General features: G+C 43.9%; 1 protein-coding gene and 2 long non-coding RNA genes across 3 annotated transcripts; 1 reads left to right on the forward strand and 2 right to left on the reverse strand.

Annotated features, from left to right (window-relative positions):
• Positions 1 to 1,419: 1,419 nt before the first annotated feature.
• LOC310766381 lies at positions 1,420 to 6,046 on the reverse strand. The gene is made up of 2 exons (XR_014550117.1): positions 4,238 to 6,046; positions 1,420 to 3,929 (listed from the first exon to the last, which is right to left on the reverse strand). It is a non-coding gene; the product is annotated as an uncharacterized lncRNA (long non-coding RNA).
• Positions 6,047 to 11,848: 5,802 nt separating this feature from the next.
• On the reverse strand, positions 11,849 to 14,948 carry LOC310763854. The gene is made up of 2 exons (XR_014548851.1): positions 14,787 to 14,948; positions 11,849 to 12,161 (listed from the first exon to the last, which is right to left on the reverse strand). It is a non-coding gene; the product is annotated as an uncharacterized lncRNA (long non-coding RNA).
• Positions 14,949 to 18,353: 3,405 nt separating this feature from the next.
• Positions 18,354 to 21,815, forward strand: FOS (Fos proto-oncogene, AP-1 transcription factor subunit). Its single transcript, XM_083615921.1, has 4 exons — positions 18,354 to 18,845; positions 19,504 to 19,749; positions 20,107 to 20,214; positions 20,336 to 21,815. Exons 1-4 carry the CDS (start codon positions 18,705 to 18,707, stop codon positions 20,942 to 20,944), a joined length of 1,104 nt encoding a protein of 367 aa, XP_083472047.1. The 5' UTR covers positions 18,354 to 18,704; the 3' UTR covers positions 20,945 to 21,815.
• Positions 21,816 to 24,405: the final 2,590 nt, after the last annotated feature.

The following is a 24,405-nucleotide window of genomic DNA, read 5'->3' on the forward strand; positions in this document are numbered from 1 at the left end:
AGTCTCTCAGCCCCACTCACCCCACAGAGTGTTTGTTGTGGGGGAGGAAGGGAAAGGAGAATGTTAGCCGCTTTGAGACTCCTTAAAGGGAGTGAAAGGCGGGATATCAAATCCAAACTCGTCTTCTTCCCTCTTCTATAATGAATGCATTTTACAGAGTATCAGAGCCATATGATAATATTCATCCAGAGAACCAATTATCTCGAGAGAGCAAAAGAAATGAAGAATCACAACAATGAACAAAAAATAAAACCTATACAATCTACATACAGGTGGGAAAGAAGGAAACACAACACAGCACATCAACAAAGCAGTTATCTCTAAAGTAAACATGCAAAACGAACGGTGGCTTGTTAGTTCAATCTATGGTTAAACCTTATTTCTTACACTCATCACTGACTGGGGAAAAATCAACTGCAGATGTGACTTAAAGAGAAAAACCAATGGATTAAAATACATTTTAAAAAATTGTCAGGACCAACCCAAGACATTTTGCTGCCTGAAGCAAAGGAAAAGATGGTGCCTCTTCCCTTCCCCCTCCACATACAGAAGCCAATGGAGACCAGCAGTTCAATCATACTTCAGCACTAGCAATAGGACAGCATCCTCCACAGCACCAAAGGACAACAGGTTAAGTTAAAGGGAAATGGAGAGCCTATCTTCCATTGTTGCTCCCTGCCCATGAACACCTTCTGCCTAAGACAGCCTCCTCACTTTGCCTAACGGTAGGGCCAGCATGGCTACCTCTGATTTTTCCAAGTCCACATACCATCTCTGAAAGCCTAGGACCTAGGTACATCAAGAGTTCATTGCTGTAACATCAATTGTATCATACACCAAATGAGAAATATTTATTTTTACCACCATTGGTTGTTTCTACCTAACTGAACCAGCAAAACACCACATATTTAGCAAGTCTGGGAAAAGATTAGGAATTACGCAAGGAGATAATAGTGATGTCATATGAGTAATTCACTGTCTGCTCCAGTACATGCTTAAATCCACTGATGAACAAGATTAACAAACTAGATGACTGGGGATGTTGGACAATATACAGTATTGTATAGTGGTGGGATAGTATATGATATCATACTACATTAGGATAAGAGATGAGATTTTACCCAGCTGTCTGTATTCTGCTAATGGCTTTTGTTTTTAAGTATTGCTACCTTCCCAAAAACTTTAGGATAGGGCAAGCTGCGGGTCCAAAGAAATAAACCGGCTATAATGTGTTTAGGTGCATATCTAATATTTTGGAACATTTAATAGGTGATTCCTTTTTCTAAGGCTGGATACTTCTCTAATTCTGCTCAGAATGCACAATTGTGTACCCGTACTTCTGGATTTAAACTATACCCAGAATACAGTCCCTAAAATATTTCTGGCAACCTTCTTCAAAAATGATGGAAGTGATAGCTGAGAGAAATATTTATTTATTTATTAAGGAGCATTTGCATTGCCAATGGAGGAAAGAGAACTGCAGAGTAAGGTAACAAGCCCAGACTTGTCCCAAATAAGATAGGACAATCAATCAGTAATTTCTACCCTTTGCATAAGAGAGGGACTAATGTCAGATGTTCAGACCCGCATTTGATTAAAAGTGCAGCCTGATCCTACTCATGTTTGCTTAGAAATACGTACAATGGAGTTCAGCAGAGTTCACACACACCCCAAGCTAGTGTTCAAGATTGTATTTCCCTATGTCAACAATCACTTCCTCTTTTTTACAGCAACTTATCACTATTTCAGAATTGCTGCCTAACCTTCCACGTCACTCTCCTGAGGACATGCATCTTACAGACTATAGTTTTGTAACATATTCATTATGATGAAAGGGAGTTCATAGATTGCCGTGAGAAATTGCTGTTAATTCCCACCCCACCCCAGGTTCAGGGTGAGGGAATCCCCATATGTAAGTACTATACTACTTATTAGCAGATAGGTGTGGTGCAAGAACAAGTCTGAACTGACCCTGCAGTCTTTTAGCAGGCAGAGAATATAGAGATAAAGAAAAACTTAAAGCAACAATTACAACTGCAATCTGAGAGAATGCAGTGGCATTTAACAGTTCAAGCAGGCATATGGTGCAGAGAATTACCAAAACTGGGCTAGTGCCCAGATGTCTCTACTTCAAAACCGATACGTTATCTCCCTTCCCAACAGACAGTATTCAGTCACTAGTTTATCAATTGTCATAAATGTCTAAGTATATTTACAACAGCATTTGGAAACACCATCCTAGTATTCCTGGGAATTACTTGTAGGTGGGTCTTCCGTAATCAGACTTGTAAATTTAACTCTAATTCAAATATCATCATGAGTCAGCCCTTCAAAATCCAATATTCTGAGTTAAAAAGGAATATTGTAGAAATAATGAATATACACTCATATTATTTGCCACCTGCTATATAATCTTTTTTCCAAGGTCTAATTCCGAAGCATTTCTCCACACTCATGAGGGCTAGAAGCTTATTTGAAGCAAACCTCGGATTTCAAGATTACCATAACTGTAAGGACTGGAGTGCTGAAGCTAACACAATTATTGTGGAGTTTACAGATATAATCACAGCAAATAAAAATGTTCACTGGGATTTTAACTACTGTGCTCTGCAATGTTGATTGGACAAAGGCCATTAGAAAACCAAAACATTATACATACCAAGTGGGTAATGTGATAATTTTTCATAGGTCCAGCTTTGACTGATCGGTATTTCTTAAACAGGCAGGCAGCAGAATTGATGGATAGGTATATCTTAGCGATATAAATATGGCAAAGTAACAAAGAGCGCTTTGCTACAAATTATAATTTAATACTGCTTTTTAATTGTGCTGAATATGACAATAGACACACCATACTGGCTGCTGCCATTGAAACATGCTCAGAAATTGGCTGCTTTAACCTCTTACTCTCTATTGCTGAATTGCTGATTGCTGAAACTGAGTTTGTAATTTATAGAATAATACACTGACTCTGAACCATTGATTTAACCAGGAATTTTCAGCAGGGTGTGTGTAAAACAGGTATGTACGCTCCAAGGCCATATAGTGAGTAAATTTTAAAGCAATTCTTGAGTCTGTTAAAAACAAAACTACCTTGGCTCATGGATTTGCCATACCACAATTCCAAAGCAGCCGTGTGAGAATATAGAATATAAAACACTTGAACAGTGTCTCTCCCCCATACCCAGACCCAGTATTCTTTGATAACACTTTAAACTGCTGGTTCAATTAAGAACTAAGCTAAGATGAGCTGACTGATGGCTATGTATTCAAGCAAAGCAATGCAGATGTTAACATTTGTATACACCCTCTTCATACACATAGACAAAATATATTAAATGGAATATAACAGAAATATCAGATAAGCTGCCATTGCAGTGAGATATTGTTGGACTCCAGCTCCCATCATACCTGACTGCTGGATATCCACCAACATCTGAACCTAAACAACATTTAAAAAATAATAATAATAATGACTACTAATTATTTTGTCAGTTGGGGCACATGCTCAAGCCGGCTTTATTTCTCTCTTATTTTTTTAAGATACGATTTGCTTTATCTTTTTATTAAAGGCACGAGGACAACGCTGAATTATTATTTTTTTGGGGGGGGATGCAGGGATCACGGCTTGCGTTACGTAAGAAAGAGCAGAAAAGACTTGAGTCGAGAGCCGCGGGGGTTGTTGTTGATCGGTGCGTCAGACTTGGGTTTCCCTTTTGGTGCGTGTGCGGCAGACAGCGCGAGTGCGCTTCCTCACGTTTCGCCGCTTGAGGCAGACACGACAGGATCCACCCCCTTGTCCGTCCCCACAACGAACGTTTGCCGGGATCGACCTCTGGTCCAGATCTCCGAATATTGTGAGGCGGACACACGATGTATTGTTTTTAACACTCGATTGGGAGCCGCCCAGAGTGGCTGGGGAAACTCAGCTAGATGAGCGGGGTATAAATAATAAATTATTATTATTATTATTATTATTATTATTATTATTATTATTATTATTATTATTATTAGAGGGAATCCCGATTTCAACCCCCACCCCCACCAGTTGCTCCCGGAGCGTCACTTCGAGACACCAAAGCCCCCGGGATCTCAGAAATCAAAACAAACCAGCTTCCCTCTCGGTCTCTCGCTGTGGGGCCGCCGGCACCTCGCCGCCCTCAGCCCTCGCTTTCTAATTACAGCTCCACCTCAAAACAAAACAGACCTTCCCGCTGCCATGGCAACCGAGCCCTACCTTCCCTGCTGCTTTGGCAACGGAGCCCCACCTCCCTGAGCTGCTATGACAACCGGGAGCCTCCTCCTCCTCCTCCTCCCCTCAGCGGGTGACGCCGCCGCCTGCGTGGCTAACGATTTCTGAAGGGGAAGGGAGAAAGAGCGATGACGTTGCGGGGCTCGTTTCCGTGGTTACTACGCGCTGACGTCGGTGTGTTTTGTGAGCGCCCAACGTTCTTGCCGTCGCCAGAGCAACGTCAGTTAGCCAGCCAAAGCTCGGCAACAGGGACGGGATTGGCTGATGCTCAGGAGAGGAGCTCTGGGATTGGCGGGGCGCTTTGCTCAGGCCTGAACAGGTGGGCCTACCTGGCCCTGAACCTGCAACGGGGGTCAGACGGGGACGGGAGGAGGAGGATAGAAGCGTTCGCACGGAGTCTCTGGATTGTTGGGGGAAAGCTGTTTACATATGGGGAGAAACAGACCTCATTTGCCTCTTGAGGTCGTGTGTATCGTTCTGGTACCATGGACACGTGTTTATGCACTATCAAGTATTGCATACCTTTAGGATTCCTCAAACTTCTACGACTTCTCTATGGGATATCAATTTTATTCTCTCCCCCCCACCCCAGTTTTGGTCATTAATTTTTATCAGTGCCATAAAATGCGGAACACATGTATAACTGCCTCTTGTACAACACCTGTGTGTTGAGGCATTATGGATATTTAAGAATTAGCACCAAACCTGCAACTAGATTGTCATGTTTGATGATTTTGTATGTATACTGTGAACAAGAAAGTGGGTAACATCCTCAGATGTAGCAACCTACATGTGGGTTTTATGCTAATTGTCTGTGGGGGAATGGTGCATTTCTTTTAATATGGTAACATCTATACATTACGTTTAACATATTTTGTTTATGTGTCTGAAGAGGGTGTATACCCGTGAACATCTGCATCACTTATTTGTATACGTGTTTATGGCTGGCTACACGCCTGAAAGTCTTGCATGACATTCTGTGTGTATCTGTATTCATTCCTCAACACATATGCGGACCTATGCAGTTTAAAATATTGCTTGAGTAGCCATTCATTTTAATTATTGTTCTGTATTGGTTTTGAATGTTTTTATGTTATTGTACACCACCTTGAGGTTTTGCAAGAGGACTGTATATAAATACTTTTGTAAATCAATAATAAACAAACATGTGCATTAATGTGTATTCATTACCCCAAGGAAGAGATCATTTTATGCTCTTAACTTGACCATATCTTTTTCATGCTGAACCCTTGCTGTGTTTCTCTTCACTCGTTCCCACCCACCTGTGCTGCCCAGTTGCTTCCCTGCACTTTTAAGGAGCAGCTGTACATTGTTATTTCCTCTGTCCAAAAACACTAATAATTTTGAACTATGACAGGTACTATAGGTAAACAATACTTTATCCCAGTAGCACAAATGCCGCTTTCAAAGGGTAGGTCAGTTTTATTGCATGTCTGGTTCCTTGCTGCTGTGCGGGTGGAGCACCATTCGTGGGTAGCATATCTGCTTCCTGCTTAGCCCAGGGATGGGCACTTACCTGTATTTGATTGACGATCTTTCCAGACAAATAAATATTACTCAGGTGTTGTGCAAGATCAAGACAGGTTTTCTTCAAGTAGCACTTCCGTTGCTGGCTCATTACTCTCCATTTGTGAATTTAGCACACGTGCAGATGCTATGCAGAAATTAGCTCCACTTTTGGCTTGTGTATCTTGTAATATGTCTTTGATAGTGTTATCTATGAAAGTGCAATACCATATCCAACTTTAATAAATGTTATTATGTTTCTGAGGATACAAACATGGCACCGTTCTGTCTCTTTTTTTGATTCCCCCATTGCTCATACTTCCAAAACCTGACCTCTAGAGAGGGACATCAGACTTGGTACTACTTAGAAATAATCCTACAGTTGACTTGTTCTTCTAAAGACACAGGATTTATAGGCATATATCAAGCTGTAGCCACAAGTTATACATCATCGTTATGATAGCACATTTTCAAAGCTTAGCAGGGTCTGCTATGGTTTCAAGTTGGAAGGGAGACCACATGTTGAGATTCCTGCATTGCAGGGGGTTGGACTAGCTGTCCCTCAGAGTCCCTTCCAACTCCATAATGCTATGATTTTATAAGAAGACATTTAAATGTATTGTTAGAGACGTTATGCCTCTGAATACCAATTGGTGGGAATTGCAGGTGGGCAGAATGCTGTTGTACTCATTTCCAGCATGTAGGCTTTCTGCAGGCGTCTGATCAGATGCAAACTGGACAGGCCATTGGCCTAATCCAGCAGGTTCATCCTACATTCTTACAGCAAAGTATATGCAGATCCACACCAGAGGTTGAACTCAGCTGCAGGCTGCATTTGGGGAAATGAGATTTCATAATGAGGGATAACACTGCTTCCTAGTGAAACAAAACCAGTTTCTATAAGGTTAGCCATGTTGATCTGTTACGGCAAAACCAACAAATCATCTTTGGGCACCTTAAAGACTAATTAGTTTTTTTACGGCACATGTTTTCATAGACTGGAGTGAATGAAAGATCATGCAACAACAAAACTGGCTAGTCTTTAAGGTGCTGGAAGACTCTTCTTCGTTTTGTTTTTTGTTTTTTTAGTAGAATGGCTTACAGCAGTATTTCTGTGCTTGAACACCCATCTCATGACGTTAGAAAAGAAAAAGTGATGAAACACTGAGGACACACCCTTATGTACAGAGAGAAGAACCCTTTTGTAATATTATTATGTTGGTGGGGAAGGCTATCAAGTTTCTGACACACATCTGTCTTTCCCAACTTGTGGGGGTCACTGTACTGGACCTGTTTGGAAAGGCACTCAAAGTGAAGAAAACCTGCTCAAGGAGCCTGAAAAGCTGTTGGCAGAAAACAGGCATGTGATAGGAAATTATTATTCTTTGTCTTGCTGCTGCAAAGGAAATCAGAAATGGACAACTGGCTGGGGAGAAAAGATAACTATAAACTTTTCAATACCCGTTTCTGCTAAAAATTGTTCTTCTTCCCACCACCTTTTATTGCCACGGGGAAAGGATACAGTATTCCCGTACAAAAAACCAAAACCAAACAGGTAAGATTGCAAGTAGTACAGTAGACTGGTGTTGCCATCACTGGGTTAGATGCCAGTCTAGGAGGTTAAGTGGTACAGCAGGTTTAACTTGTCTCATTACACACCTGGAAGTTTTTGAAGATCTGTGCGAGCTTTCCCTGAAAGTTAATCTCCGGGAACACCCAGCACGTGAAATAGTTACTCCCTTCTCAAAAGGTGTGCATTGTCAGTAAACCTGTGGACAAACGCCGGATCCCTTGGCCTGAAGCAAGATGAGCGACACAACCCCATAGTTGCCTTTGACTGGACTTAACCGTCCAGGGGTCTTTTACCTTTTTTTTACCTTTACCTACACATTAAATAGCTCTAAAGTTTCCTTAAGACAGGAGTAGCCATCACTTCAAATGTGAATGCTGAAGCCAGAACAAGCAGAAAGAAACAAATGTTGTTTTGCTTCAGAACTGATCAGTGGCGTAGAGTGGCGGGTGCAGGGGGGTCCGGCTGCACCGGGCGCAACATCTGGGGGTTAGGGTTAGGGGGCGCAAATCCACGGGTTAGGGGGCGCAAATCCACGGGTAAGAGGGCGCAAATTACTTGCCTTGCCCTGGGTGCTGACAACCCACGCTACGCCACTGGAACTGATAGAATTCCCTCTATCTTACTCACTGCAGTAACGTTGCTAATGTGTCTGTTTGAAGTAACTGCAGGACGTCAAGGTCCATACATTAGGTGGTTTTAGTGAGTAGACAAGAATGTGGGTCTCAATATAGCCCACAACTTTTGTTCGTACAGCCTTTGCAAAGGCAAGTTGGGACAGTTCAAGATGACTGACTGACAAATTTCATTTTGCCCCTTAGAAGGCAGATCCTCTATAGTAGATGCAGCTAGGTAATTACATCATGCTGCTTTTTGCTTGGTAGCCCAGGGAAATAAAAGTATTTTCAATTGGCATCTGAAACCCAACAATGCAGGAGGCAGACACACCTCTGAGGGGACAACATTCCAGAGCCAGGGCCCCACCATGGAGATGAACCTTCTATGCATCCTCTCACCCTGAAACCTGAGGGGGGGGCAGGGGGAACTATTAACATGTTGGTATTGGAATTGTGGGGTGGGGTGCATTTGCTGTTCTGCCTCAGACAACAAAATGTCTTGACCAGGCTCTGTTGCTTATAATATCCCAAATAAACCCCAGTATAATGATAACTTGTCAAATATGAGACTTGTGGTGCTTTGAAAATACATTGACTAACTCACTAATTTAGCTATCCCATGCACGGCTACTGTATTGAATGGGGCTTCGTCTCAGTGTGGTAGATGGAAACAGTCTTCAGAGCTTCCAGTGTCCCATAGGACAGCTGAATGGAACAATGTATCTATGACTTCCTTTCTGGGCAAACGGATGTTCCTGGAAGTACAGTACAGTATGTTGTGCATGAACTCATGTCTGGCACTCAAACATTAGTTCTCTTATAGTGAAGCAAAGTGGATGGTATTTCATCTTTCCAAGACTGTAGAGCAGGGACTGGGAATCCATGGCCCTCCAGATGTTTTTAAACTACATCTCCCACCACCTCAGACCATTGTCCATGCTTACTGGGGCTGATGGGAGTTGGAGCCCAACAATGTCTGGTCTGGAGGGCCACAGTTCTCCCAAACTGTACTGAAGAGGGCTGAAGACAGTTTGCATCTAGTTGTTTTAAGTTGTGTTCTGTGTCAGTAAACAGCTCTTCCAATTCTGAAGCAGAATAATTATTTCTGGATGTGGCAAAATAAAAGAACCATTTCTGAAACAGAAGAAACAGAGACATCTGAAATGAGGACTATGACCTATATTTTGCCGGAAATACAGACACCAAAGAACTAAGAGACTGTGCTTGATAGCATGTCATAATGCACTTTTATCGTTAAATATTAGCTTTAGATAAATAACAGCAGCCCTCAGCATCAAATCTACAGGAAATGTTAACAGCAGCTAATCCTTATCTTAACAGTCACAGTTTTTAAGTTGGCTATTTATGGCAGGAAAGAACAAAGCAAGCAATAGCTCAGCAAACGTATCAAAGCTGCACAGTAGTTTAAACTGGTTATTGGTTATTGGTAAGGTGCTTCATCTTAATTTTTGAACTGCTAAATATTTTCATAACAAGTTAGTGCTGTGATTAAGAGTAAAATAACCTGGGAATAAGAGGTCTTATGTAAAGTAAGATAATTTTTGTTCTTGGATAGCTGTGACCAAGCTGACATAGGATTTGGATGTGACTTCTTTGATTATTATGCTGGATCCACTTAGAACCGTCTTCTAAGTCTGGTATAATATTAATACCATTGCATTTGTCTTCCTGATTGGAAGGTGAGGAATGAAACATGGATTTGCAAATAGTGGAGCCCTCAAATGACCTTTGTCCATTAAAAATAAATGGACTGTAAGTACATTAGGAACATGCAGTCTCATCATACAGCCATAGTGCTAGACATGCTGTGCAAATTACACTGAATACCTCTGTGTGTAATAATGGGCTGGGGTTTACATTTTGATCCTATGGGGTTGTGTTTCAAGTTCCTACTGTGGTTCTAGAAAGTACAGTACTCCTGCTGTTTCCTGTATTTGGAAAAGGAAACTATTATCTTACAAGCATCAATCAATTCCTGTAGCATGGGTAGCATTTTATTCATGGGAAGATTCCAAATATTCTGCAGTGCCCTTGAGTTCCATGGGATTTGCACCTGAGCAAAGGTACATAGGTTTGCAGTTTTAATGTATTTGAAAATCCCACAGATTCTTGCTTCCTGGTCATTTGTTTCACTTGCCATTTGGGAGGACCACAGACAGAAATAGTGGAAACATACCTAGGGCACTGGCTTGAGAAACACAGTGGTCAGTTGCCAAGAAAAAAAGTATGAAAAGCTACTGTACTGGAGGCAGCAAGGATAGTTTCCTGAGATTTCCCCTGGTGGCTGGAGGGCATGTGATATGTTTTGCCGGGGAGAGCCATGTAATGCTTTGGGCACACTATCATTTTATGAAATCTTTAAAGACTGATTTCTGCGTCATAAATATGCTCACATTCCTGATGGTGCACACATTCCTGATGGTGACAGCTGTCAAATGTCTTCACATGCTGAGGAAATATAGTGTGGTGTCTGTAATACGACAATGAAGAGGACAAGTCATTACAGACAGAGAGGCTGTTTCAAATGGTTTTATCTGACAATCATAGCGTACAGAATAGGCCTTGCTGGTCACAAATATGGACTTGGCGCAAAACAGCAGCAGTTACCCACACATGCACACACACACACAAACATATTTCCATTTCTTTCTCATCTGTTATGAAAAGGAAGCCTTTTTATATGTAATTGGACTGCCCACGTCCTGCTTTCCTACTGTGGATTAGCAACACAAGTAAATGACACAATATTGTACTATTATTCCTATCAGAGAAACATGTATGTCAGTCCTTGGCTAGAAGATTTTAAATACACTGCTTCTAATATTTTTTTATTTTGGCAGTTCACAGGAAGAGGGGCCAGAACACATTTTGTCTGGAGTATCAAAATAAATGGTAAATAATGTGTGACTCCTTTTAATTCCTTAGGCTATGAAAGTACTGGAAGATGTCACTGGAACATGGTGCAATCCATTTGCTTTAATAATGGCTATTCCGAGCTGAAGCATCATTTAGTTTCAGGACACTACAGGAAGGAACTGAGAACTGAGAAAATAATAAGGCAACAGACCGAATAACTTAAAATCCATGTTGTCTTATTCCTGTGCCAAGTGGCAGAGATTTTGGACTGGGGAAAGTCTCGGGCAAAGCACTACCAATGGTCTCCCTTAACCTAGAAAAGGCAGAGTGGGTAAAATTCTCGCATAATGCTCTGCTCATTTCATAGTGAAAATGGCAGTGAGGTTGTGCTGGTCTTACCAAATCTCTAACTTTTCCACCCTCCACAGCTACCTCTGCCAAGTATAGTTTTGCTATAGTAAGAGGCCTACCTCCTTAATGAATGCTCCAGCTTCAGAATTAAGCTAGCTGGCAAAGTGTAGGCAGGGATGGGCAGACAACTTTCAATGTTTTAATTGCCTGGCAAGTGACATTTGTACACATCAGCAGGCATTCGTGAAGCCTCTGTGTGTGCAAAGGTTTACCTCCCTAGAGAGCATCAGCCACTCACTCCACCTTCACTTTTGCTTTTAATTGTTATTTTTGCCACATCATAACAGGTCTCCTTTGCTCTCTGCTTAGACAAAATGGGCAAGCTTCCAGCCAAGGCTACAAATGATGTAACCTGTAGCCCTTTGAGAACTTTTTAAGGGGAAGAAGAATACTTATGGGCCAGGGTGGGGGACTTTGGATACTTAAGGGGCTTTTTGGTCAATTTGTATGTCTCACAGGTTTAACAGTAAACTTTTATCAAGTTAACTAGACCACAGAGCAGCATTTGAGTGAATGCAATGATAGTGATCATAATACCACCTGCACAAAGAATTTATTGTGATATAGCAGAAAAATGTTATAGAGCGGGACATCTTTGGAGAAACTAATGATGGATTTATTGTTCTGCCTCTGAAGTTTTATGCAGCTCAGGGGTCTTGCTTTAGGCTCATATATACAAACACCAGTCAGATTTGGATAGTATGCATACAGCCATATTCAAACACTCTCCTGTCTCCCCTAAAAGCTTTGCAGAAGGGTGGGAGAGACTACAAAGGGGACTGTCTTTTTGAGCTTCTCCTGCATCTGGGCAGAGGAGGCTGGAAACAAAAAGGTGTGTAGCGTCTCCATATTTCCTGAAGTCTGAGCAGGACACAGCGCAGTTGGAGAGTCAAGAATGGTGAAGGTGCTGTGGGAGATACAGGAAGGGCATGGCAGGGGAGAGAGAAATATGTCTTGTTAGGCAGTAGTAAACATATTTCTATCTTTGTTTTCATTGTCAACGTATATCACGGAGGGGGTTCTTTCTTCTTCCTGCTCCATCACCCGTGCTTTCTCTGTCATCTGAGGTCACGCAACTGCAGCTGATGCTCACAATGTATGCAATGCTGTGAGAAAACTACAAACTCATAATGCTGTACATCAAGTATTCCTGATATTAGAAATATATACTGGATAGGTGTAATCCTTTTAACTTTTCTTATTTATAGAATCATTCAATGGTAGAACTGGAAAGGTCTTCAAGGATCATCTGGTCCAACAAAACTATACAAGCACAATTTAGTAACCTGTTCTAGTGGAACTGTTTCTTTCCTCCTGCACTATTTTAACCAAATTACCGGTACCTCCAAGCAAGCAAACCTAAACAAAACCTTCTCTCAGCTCTGAAGCTCACTGGGTGACTAGGGGGTCAGTCACTTATCTCACAGGATTGTTGTGATGACTAGATGGGCAAGGGAAGAAGTACGCAAGCTGTCTTGAGCCTCCTTGGAGGAAAGGAGGGGCATAAATGTAATCAATAAACAATAAAATTAAGTAGATTAGGGCTTTATTTTGACTACTATGCACTTTGAGTTGGTCTAGTTTGTGGGCAGCAATAAAACACATGGAGCTGATGAACTGAGTTAAGAAGTCCTTTAATGGCTTGTACAAATATTTATTTACAAATTAGTTTTGTCCTCAGACCACTGCCTTCTGTGTCCAAACTGAAGGCTGCTTCTGTTAGTTATTCCCAGCAATGAGCACATTTGGCAAAAGTCTGAAAAATCAAGACAGCTGTGAGACCTGGAATGTGGTCATTTTACTATGTGAATTATTCTCCGTCACAGTCCAACTGGGTGAGCAACTCCTTAAACACTCGAGGCTTGGATCTAACCTTATCATGCTCACTGTCCATTGCTGCCCTAGCTGATTCTGATTTAGTCTACTGAAGCTATTTATGTTCACACACTGCTTTGAAATAGTTTTGTAGTGTAGGGGTTACTGCAGGGTTGTCTGCTGGTGCTTACATGATTGGAATTACCATATGTTCCTTCTTTTAGAAGACACTGTATTTTGCAGAAAATGTAATTGGCAATATAAAATTGTCATGTTATTGCTAATCTGCTCAGCCCCATACTCAGGTCTGTTTCTTGGTCACGGGAAACTGGCACTGTAGTATGATGGAATTTTGAGAACCAGCTTTTATAAACCAAAACATATATTATATTATATTATATTATATTATATTATATTATATTATATTATATTATATTATATTATAATCCAGTGAGCATCTTTCATAACTCAGCAAAGCTTGATATAATATTTCAGCCATGTACCTTATTTTTGATATGTTGATAGGATGACCTACTTTAAAGGCTGCTTTCAACATGGCTTTTTTGCAGTCTTAAAATACATCACAATGCAACTTTAGACTGGAGGTTATATGAGTGCCTATTTAATTGCTGACCAGAATTCAACTGACTGACTGGCTGACTGGATTCTTCCAGACTTGTTCGTCTCTGTACATCCCTGTACAGCTTGATGCCAGAGACACTTTGACGTAACATGAATTGTGGTTTTAAATGTGGAGTATGCTGATTGGTGTGGGGTATACATTTCTGAGAATTGCTCTACCTAGCGCTTGGGACTTAAGAAAATGTTATAGAACTGAAATCTGTGTGACGACATGTTCGTCATGTTGGACAAGTTACTTTCTCTTGGCCTCAGTTGCCCGTTTGTATAATGGCAATAATCAGGTCAGACCTTCCAAGTCTGGACAAACCATTTCTGATTTCAAAGAAAACAACTAACAACGTGAGGTCAAAGATTAACCGATGAGCTATTTGAACAACAAAATCATCTACTGTACTGTATTTACTTTACAAAAGGATCCTTTGTCCTTAGGCTAGAACCTGGGACGGGAGCTTGTCGTATTTTGCTCTTGATGGGTGAGCTGGCAACAAACACCAGCAGGCCTAAAGCAATTTCTAGCTGGTGCAAGAGGAGGGCCGCGTTTCGTCCTGAGTTTGGGCTTCTATCTCTCGGGGGCCTGAGCCGATTTATGTAATCCGGGGAGCCAGAAAATCGCCCCCACGGACCTGTCTCGCCCCACCCAGGAGAAGAATCGCTCCACTCCCCGGGGCGAGGCGCCTAAGCTGCCTGTCCCTGGCGCTGACGGGGACACCTCGAAATAGCAGCTGGCCCGATTTCCCCGCCTCGCCTCCAGGGCCCAGATCCCTCCCCGCATGTCTGCCTTTCTAGCCTATGAGCTCAATCGGCAGGATCGGGCTGGGCGAAGCTCCTCCCTTGCCTAGAAACTGCGCCGGGGAGAGAGCGAGCTTCTGTTTGTTGTGACCAACGCGCCACCCGGCTCGCCTCGCTGCGGCGGCGGCGGCCACGCCAGCTCCTCCCCGGCGGGCGAGTGCGGTCTGGCTGGCTGCCTTGCCGCCTCGCTCCCTCCCTCCTCGCCGGCTCTCCGGGCTTCCCTGCAGAGGACAAGCGCGGATCATAACAAATCCCAGCTCCGGGAAAGGAGAGAGCCCTCCTCTACCTGTTACCGCAGCTCCCTGGCAGCCTCCCGAGAGCCCCTACCGGCCGCCAGGGGCGGGCTGGGCGCATCCCAGCAGTCCCGGCCGGGTCCCTCCTCCCTCCTGGCAAAGCACTCTGTTTCTGGGACATTCCAGTAATGGGGACTAGCCGGAACCCCGCGCGCAATTTTCACCATTCTCCTGGAGAGAGACTTTTGCATCAGCCAGTCCCTTCTCCTAGTGTGAGCCCCCGGGGGATTAAGTCAGTGTCTCGTGATCGCGGCACTAGAGAACGTGCAGAATATTCCATAGCTCTGTGCTCTCTCTCTTTTCAGGAAGGACGTTAGGTTATATTTTCCATACATAAGGCGCACGTGCGGTATTCCTTCCCAATCCAAGACTGCACGCAGAAACCATTCGGGTCCTCGGAGACAGGAATTTTATTTGCAGGAGCAGTAAATATAGGTTCCCATGGTAATGGCTGCGCGGTTTAGGTTGCATACCATAAACCTCAGTTTATTTGCTTCGTTTTGCTGCATAGAAGCGGCTAAAAGAAATGTAGACTGAAAGTGAGGCCCCACTATGGGAAGAAAAGTGTCATGCGGGGATTGCTTTGAGATGTAGCCTCCAGTCTGAAGGAGTGTTCTGTGTGACTTAAAATCTTGCTATTTTATCAACACAACTGTTTAAGTAAAAAAAAGGGGGGGCTTCTGAACCACTTAGTGGTTAATCTGGTGATATTTCCAGGTTAAACTGGAAATCTGGGTATCCTGCTGTGATAAATCCAGTGCCTGCAAGGGGAGCCTGAGTCTATTATCTCTTGCTTTAGTCTGTTTTATCAGTTAAAATATATAGTAGTTGAGAGGATGGGTAATGAGCTGCATGAAGATTATTAGTTCAAATCTTAGCACTGCTATGAATTTGGTGGGCTGCCTTAGATCACTGGCTATGTTTGATCCTCTGCACTATCTATATTATTATTTTAATTCATTAATTAAAGTATTTTAAGCCACTTTCTAGAACTATTTTCTCACAAAGTAATGAGCAAGGGAGTGAGAGACAAATTACAATATAAAAATATAGTCAAACATGGGTGTAGCCAAGGGGGTGGGGCGGCAGCTGCCCCCCAATCAATAAAAATCAATACAAATACTATACTTCACTAACTGAGGTTCGCCCCCCAACAAAAGCCTGCCCTTGCCACAAAAATCCTGGTTATGCCCATGTAGTCAAACAAATGAGAAGCTGCTCTGGAGACCCAAGCTGTTTATCATATAAGTTGAAGGCAATTGTAAAGAGGAAGGTCTTTGGGAACAGAAGTTGAATGGTTTGGGGATCACCACTGAGAAGGCCCATTCTTGCATACAGCAACCTAACTAATCGTGACTGTGGTAGATTTTATATCAGTAAAGGTGATCTTTCAGACAATCTGTACCCAGGCCATTTAGGGCTTTAAATTGTAATATTATTATATGGATAATAATTCTCAACTGTGTTTACAATGATATGCAAGAATCTCTGTGATAATCTATGTGAAGAGCTCTGAGCACAAGGAAAAGTGTGAAATTCTTATTGCTGAAATTCAGCAGCAAGACATTTGCTTCATAAGTCCCATTAGAATATATTCTGGTGGTTCCAAGCAAGTCACAGGAGGTGTCCACCTGGAATGAACCTTCCTCTCACAAGCCCCTAGTACCTAACCTACAGATGATGACCTCAATAATGACCTAAAACCATTCTAGAAACCCCTGAGCAATCAGTTTCTCCAGTACTGTGTTGAGTAAATGGTACATGAACTGCAGTGTTGGTTTCTTCACATGCATTTTTGCATGTAATTACTAGAAGGTAAAATGCTGACACAACTGAAATGAATGGAAGTTTTGTAACTGTTTGTAGTGGAGACAAGGATCGTCCCTTGGATGAACTAGAACAACCTTTGTGAACTGGAATGGGAAAGCCTTTAATTAGGGCTGCCTATCATGTTACAAATTCCAAAGAAAATGAACAAGCGATAACAATTATGGAAGGCTAAAACAGATTATATAATACATGGGTTTGCAGTCCACATGATAATATTTTCTAAAATTTCACAACGAAAAGTTACCTTAAAATGTCCTTAATGTGTGTAACAGTCTGAGCCTATTCATGTTTACTTGGAAGTAAGTTCCAATAAATTCAGTGAGACACTTGTGGGTAAGTATACATAGGATTGCAGCTTGAAATACTGAATTCAGGGGAATATCATTTTCTATAACAATGTTTCTTAAGATTAATATGAGTTTGAAAGCGCATCCAAGTGCAAGTAGATAAATAGGTACTGCTCTGGTGGGAAGGTAAACGGCGTTTCCGTGTGCTGCTCTGGTTCGCCAGAAGTGGCTTAGTCATGCTGGCCACATGACGGAAGCTGTATGTTGGCTCCCTCGGCCAATAAAGCGAGATGAGCGCCGCAACCCCAGAGTCAAGGGTTCCTTTACCTTAAAGCAATATTGAATTCACTTGATCCTAATAAGAAGTGAAAGGGTGATAATGAACAGTTATGTGCACTTACACTTAGAAGTAAATCCTATAAAGTTCTGTGGGGTTTACTCCCTGATAAGTGGGTATAGGATTTCAGTCTCACCAAATTTCATTCCTGTAGTGTGATGAGTAATATTGATATTAGAAAAGCTTTGTTTGGTTGTAAATGTAACATTCTTAAACATGAACAAACATAAAATAGAGATTTGATAGTAGTGTCAATATTAACATTTTAAATCCTTATAAGAAGAACTTACCAGGCCCAGAGATGTGGGTGGGTTCACTTACGGCAACAGGAAAGCTCAGGGCATTATGGGCAAGACTGCTCATCTCATTTCTGAGACAGTAATGTGGGAATAATGACCACTGAGGCCTGCTGCATGTGTGAATATGATGAGGACTGCATTGCCTATATCCAGAAGAACAAACCATGTCCAGAATAAATAATAATAATTCTCATATGATCACTGCACTCTTTGGACTTAACACCAAACAGCAGAAAGGTAATTATGTAGTCCAATGCAATTGAAAAACTAACCTGTGAGTAAAAATCTGTTCTGTATCCCCCATTTAATCACCTTGGCTTTATGCTGCATATCATCACCCCTATTTCGGAGTGGGCAGAGGACATTCCTGTGAATGCCATATCATCTAAAATTTAGAAATTCCAGAGCTGCTGATCTTATGAGATCATAGAATCAGTGAATTCGTGAAGGTTTATATGACTCTCCTTGTGGAGATGATGGGCAAAATTGCATCTCTGTCTCTTTAAGCTGTCACTTCAGTGTCTGGTCAGCAGTAAATGGGCAGAATCTGCATGCAGAAGCCTTTGCTGCGGCTCTTGCTGCTTTTACTCTCCACTCCCCCTGCCGTTGCTACCACAGGCACGCACCATCCCTTGGCCTCAGCCCTGAAGCGTTCCCGTCAGTTACGCCCCCTTTGCACAGGATGTATGCCATATAAGGATATTTACGTCAGGGGTTCCCGAGCTTAGAGCAAACCATTTTGGGAGAGGGAATCGAGCCCCTCTCCTTGACTTTTAAAGGCTGAGACCCGCCGCCAAACTTCCTCATAATCTCCGCGACGCTTTGGAGACGACCTTCAGCTTGTTTTCAGAGCGATTCTGCTAGCGCCAGGCACTTCGCGCCGTCTCAGAGGTCGTTCGTGACCGCCGCTGCTCCCCTCCCGTGAGGATTGGTGTCGCCCGTGACGTCGTCTCATTCACAAGTCCTGGCCGCAGCGAATAAAAGGCGGAGGTGCCGCGCTTTACTCCAGCAGCAGTGTGGCTGAAGCAGGCAGAAGCATAGAAGCGGCTGGGGTTTCTAAGTAACCCATTCGCCTAGCCGAGGACTCGCTCAATTCGGATACTCATCTGGGAAAGATATACCACCCTGAAGGGCTTTTACACCCCCAGATTAGCCGACATGATGTATCAGAGCTTCACCGCTGACTACGACGCGTCTTCCTCCCGCTGCAGCAGCGCTTCTCCGGCTGGGGACAGCCTCACATACTATCCCTCACCAGCGGACTCCTTCTCCAGCATGGGCTCGCCTGTCAACTCACAGGTGAGGAATCGGGGGGGGGGGCTGCTTATGGCTCACGGGGTGTCGGGTTGGGAGAATAGCTGCCTATGTCTGCTTCTCTGTCGCTATAGGGTTCAATGACAGGACCCGAGCAGCTCCTAATGTTGATAGCTGAGGCTTGGGAGAGCTCCCCTGGCCTGTATATGATGCATGCTTTTCTCTTTACTTTTCGGTATATGCTACATTGTATGGTGTGTTTCCAGCACTTCTGCCCAGGGAAGGCAGTATTGGCCATATAGAAAAAGAGAAATGGGTGGTGGTGGACGACTCTAGCTCTTGTCTGGTGCTATAAATGATGAAGGGGTTGGGGGGCGGAATGGATCTTCGCCCGGGAGGTGTTCTGCAGCGGGTGCGTAAAGCGGTTTCATTGATAAATCGCGGCTTCATTCAGGAGACTCCGGAGCGGCGCTTGCGTCAGCGCAGACGTCAGAGATATTTATAACAAGCCCCTGTTCATGTGTAGTCTGATGATGGCAGCAGCAGCAGCGTCCGAGCCAATCTGGCCCCAGGGACTGCAGGCCCAGCTCAAAATAGCGCACCGGCCTCTGGGGCTTAGAGCTGTCATAGCGTGCAGCGCATTTCTCTGACCCCTTCCCCCCAACTTGGTAACTAACAGGGTCTCCTTTTGTGGTTTTTCCAGGACTTCTGCACGGACCTAGCCGCCTCCAGTGCCAACTTCGTTCCCACCGTGACTGCTATTTCCACAAGTCCAGACTTGCAGTGGATGGTGCAACCGACTCTGATCTCCTCAGTGGCCCCTTCCCAGAACCGAAGCCACCCCTACGGGCTCCCTGCTCACCAGACCGGTGCCTACTCCAGGGCTGGGATTGTCAAGACGACAGGAAGCAGAGGCCAAAGCATCGGCAGGAGGGGCAAAGTTGAGCAGGTGTGTGTTCAGCTTTTGGCTGCAATGAAGCCTCTAGAAATCAAGAGAAGAGGGAGAACACGAGAGAGGGCTGTAGTTTAATTTACCAACAATATATTATTATTGCTCAAAGCCTATTTCTGGCTAAGCGGGGTGGACATTTGGGACATCAGATAGCTGTTCCCTTTAAAGGACAAAGGGCATAAAGGCAGTTTTGCAAGCGGGTGGAGATCCCCCCCCCCTTTCAGATCCGTAGCAGTATCTGGGTCGTTTGCTCCATGCAAGCGCAAGAGTTGTTCCTGTGATCCGAAGTTAGGGAGCGCACTTTCTGGTCTCAAGCACTGGATACTGACGTCCACGCTTGTTCTCTCTCCGTAGCTGACACCAGAAGAGGAGGAAAAGAGGAGGATCCGTCGGGAACGGAACAAGATGGCAGCTGCTAAATGCCGCAACCGAAGGAGGGAGCTGACGGATACCCTACAAGCGGTGAGTATCTCCGGTCTGGCCGGCGATCCTGCCCTGTCCTGCCTGGCGCTGTCCTTTTGCTTTCTCTCCCGCCCGGAGGAGACTTTAGCTGACTCGCCCCTCCCCTTGCTTGTGTCCCCAGGAGACCGACCAGTTAGAGGAGGAGAAATCCGAGCTGCAGACCGAGATCGCCAACCTGCTGAAAGAGAAAGAGAAGCTGGAGTTCATCCTGGCCGCCCACCGCCCCGCTTGCAAGATCCCGGAAGAGCTGCAGTTCTCCGAGGAGCTGGCCGCCTCCACGCTGGATCTGCTGGCCGAAGCCTCCGTGGCCAGCTCGCCCGAGTCCGAGGAGGAGGCCTTCGCCCTCCCCCTGCTGCACGAGCCCAGCCGCGCCGCGCCGGTCAAGGAGAGCAGCGGCCTGGAGCTGAAGGCCGAGCCTTTCGACGACTTCTTCGCGCGCTCCACCCGCGAGACTCCCCGCTCCGTGCCGGACATGGACCTGTCCGGCTCCTCTTCCTTCTACGCGGCGGACTGGGAGCCCCTGGGGGCCGCGGGCCACGTGGATCTGGAGCCGCTTTGCACCCCGGTGGTGACCTGCACGCCGTGCCCCAGCACCTACACCTCGTCCTTCGTCTTCACGTACCCCGAGACCGAGGCCTTCCCCAGCTGCGCCGCCGCGCACCGGAAGGGCAGCAGCAGCAACGAGCCGTCGTCCGACTCGCTCAGCTCGCCCACCCTGCTGGCCTTGTGAAGAAGGGACGCCAGATCCCCGAGCCGTCGCTGCGGGCCTAGGGGCATCACCACGGCGGAGACCGAGCCCACCCGCCCTTGCTGCTGCTGCATGGGGCTTTAGGCCGCCAAGGAGCCGCTCTCTCCTTCCTGTGGAGCTCCGAGATCCCACCCGAGGCCTAGGGAAAGACGAAGCCCTCCATTCCGGAGGTTTGGTATGGGCAGCCCACTTGGAGGGAAATGACTTTGCTGGAGGGGCTGCCTCGCAGCCAGACGCCAGGCCTGATACCTCTTCCAGAGATGTAGCAAAACCGCATGGAATCTGTCTTGTCCCCCATCAATGAGAACTAGTAGTTTCGTAGCATGTTCAACATGGCTGGGTTGGTGACTCCCTTCCCTCCTCTTTACTATTCACTAGCATTAACTAATTAATCTGTTGGTTTAATGATTGGAATTCTTAATATGGTGCTGGGTATCTTCAACTCGTATCTAGTGCAGCTGACTAACAATAACTACTGTGTTCCTGGCAATATCGTGTTTTGATGACTTAGCAATGACCCAACTTAACTGCGAAAAGATACCATTTTATTTTCTAGTAGATTAATAAATAGCTATGTTGTCCATGTACTAAAGTTCTCCTTGTACATCAATGTTCATTGTAACTTTAACTGATCATACATTGTTGAAGTGGTCTGAATGGTTTGACATAAGTTTTCCATGAAAACGTTTTTATTGTGTTTTTAATTTATTTATGGATATATTTAATTTTTTATTTTAATTTTTTCTACCTTGAGGTAATTGACATGTGGAAAGTGAATTTGGATGACATTTAAGCATTGTTTGCTTACTGTTCAAGACACTGTCAATAAAGCATTTAAGTTGAATGCTATAAAGACTCTGGAGTCTCTTTACTGTAAAACCTCTCAAGTAGCAAGGCTTCAATTTAGCACAATCCGTGTCCAAATCTGCTGTGGTTTGCTGGAAGGGGTTAGATGCTGGTAAATGGGACTAGCATAATCCTTTGTTTAAACACACACTTATATCCAACTTCTTAGTATATGGGTTTGTTGCACCTTTATTCATCAATTTGTTTAAATAATTGTTGTTCAGCACACTAGTATAGGCATACACAAAATTTTAACACCCAAATTTACTAGGAAGTAAATCCTCTTTGTTTAGTTGGACTTGCTCCTAGGTAAATGTGCATAGGCTTGCCACCTCATACAAAGTTTCTATACATCTCAGGTGCACTCTTGAAAAGGAACATGGGTTCAATAATCGGGAATTGGAGGCAGTGAAATATCTCAATCATACGGTGGAGAAATTACACTTCCTTTAGGCTTGTGATTATTTCTATTCTGATAATTGCTCTTTCGTCACATCAGACTTCCTGTTTCCTTCTCCCTGAGTATATCTGACTTTGTTCTTTTATCTTCATTGTTTCCTACATCTCTGCAATGTTTCATTTTCCTCTGCCTCATGTCCTTCATCACACACAAACACATGAGAAAAGCTTTCTTCTGTTGCTTGTTGTGGAAAGGTGAAATAATGTATTATTGAGTTTTGTTCAGGTGCCTACCACAAAATGGATAGTTGAGTGCTGTTTTGGACAGAACAGTTGCATCAGCCCAATAATCAGTTTAAAGTTAACATGCCACCTAAAACTTCACTACTCTTATCTCAACCCCACCTGTTCAGTCCTTCAAACAAGGGATGCAGGTGGTGAATACCAAAATAAATGGAACCATTGAGAAACAAGAGGGGAGTCAGTTGCTTGAAACAGCAGCAGAAGAGTGCTCTAGCCTATGGGAAGCCTGCAAACAGGACCCCAGTGCATCTAGTTGGCTGCTGTGAGAACAGGATGTTAGGCCACTGGCCTGATAGAGCAGGGCTTCTGTTAAGAAGTAGCAGCATGCTTGGGTGAAAAGCCACAAGCTTTGCAGAAATACACTTTGTTCTAAATAACCTTTGTAAGGTGCCCTTCCAAGCAACCCAGTAGAAGGTCTATAGAAGGTGACTGGGAAAGAAAATGAGGTGTGAGAGGGCAGCATGGAATGGAATATCTTGGGGAAGGACATTGTTGGCTGTCTCTTGTTCTGAACAGGAATGCTATACTGAGTAGGTCTTCCTTGCATATTTGTGGCAAAAGCTCTTTAGTGGCCAACATTGCTTTCAGACACATGATCCCTGTGGATGTGAGGCATGCTCACTGAATTTACCCCAAGCCCAACAAAGGACTGGGCTCATAGCTTCCTGTTTAAAGAGGCTGATATGGCAGACAGCACAATCCACACCTGCAACTGTAATGCTAACCCACTGTGTCAGCTGGTACTTCCTAGCCTGATACCGTGACTACAACTCTGCTTTTGGCATGGAGAGAAACTGCTGTACACACAGTCGTAACAATTACTACTCACATACGTATGTACTGCATTACATAATAGGTGTACATAGAGTTTGCTGTGTGTTGTATCACAAGTAAGATAAATTGGGTCTCGCATGATGTGAAGATGAGCGAGTTTCATCCCACATCTAAAAGAGTTCAAAGTTGACAGCTGATGGTACACATTAAGGCTCTAGAAAAGGTGTTTTTAGTGATATAGTGCATATTCTCTAGAACAGATACTTGAAAAAGATTAAGGGAACATTACAGACCCAGTAACGTGTATGTAGAGCTAGATCTAACAGCGTGCTAATAGTTGACAAATCATATGCAAAATGGTAAATCTGGTACCCTAACCACAAAAATATTAAATGAAAGTCACATATTTATAATTTGCTTTGATATTACCATTATGGGGGGAAACCATATAGCTCAGTGGACAGAGCACATACTATGTGAAGAAAGTCAATGCGATACATGTACTCTACAATCAAACAATTCCATGGCATCTGCAGCTTGAAATATTTGGTTGCAAGTGATGTGACAAAGTCTCTCCCTAATACTGCTGGTAGTCAGAGAAGTTGGATCAGACAGCAGCTCTCCAGAGCCTTAGACAGAGACTCTGTCACATCACTTGGGACTTGGGGGTGCCAGGGAATGAACTCAGTAACAACTGGGATGGATGAACATCTAGTCTCTTGATAAATAGTCTCTGGCCTAAGAGAGCTTCCTGTGTAGTACAGGAACTCTGATGTTTTCCTATTAGCGGTATTTCCAGAGGGATATATGCTTAGAGCTGTCCCTGTAAATGAATAGGGAAAATAATTTTGTGTACACATCAAAGATTCTGGAAGCTTGCACCCGTATACTGGGCCAGGTTGAGTTATACAGATTTTCAAGGCCCTTAACAACTTGTGTCCAGGATATCTTAAGGACTGCTTGATGCCTTATATCCCAATCGCTAAGGTTTTGGAGTGAGTCAGTTATTTCCCGTGACTCAAGACACTTGACATAACCACCAGGAACTACGCGTTCAGGATTGTGGCTCCAGTTCTGTGGAACTACCTCCCAGCTGATATCCGACAGGTTCAGTTTTCTGA

The sequence above is a fragment of the Podarcis filfolensis genome, assembly GCF_964270895.1.
Source record: "Podarcis filfolensis genome assembly, chromosome: 1".
In the NCBI taxonomy this organism is placed as follows: domain Eukaryota; kingdom Metazoa; phylum Chordata; class Lepidosauria; order Squamata; family Lacertidae; genus Podarcis; species Podarcis filfolensis.

Bases quoted from the DNA above. Each gene is read 5' to 3' on its own strand.
- FOS (XM_083615921.1), top strand. From the start codon at position 18,705: ATGATGTATCAGAGCTTCACCGCTGACTACGACGCGTCTTCCTCCCGC. The intron at 18,846-19,503 runs GTGAGGAATCGG...TGGTTTTTCCAG, and splicing joins GCTCGCCTGTCAACTCACAG to GACTTCTGCACGGACCTAGC. The intron at 19,750-20,106 runs GTGTGTGTTCAG...CTCTCTCCGTAG, and splicing joins GGAGGGGCAAAGTTGAGCAG to CTGACACCAGAAGAGGAGGA.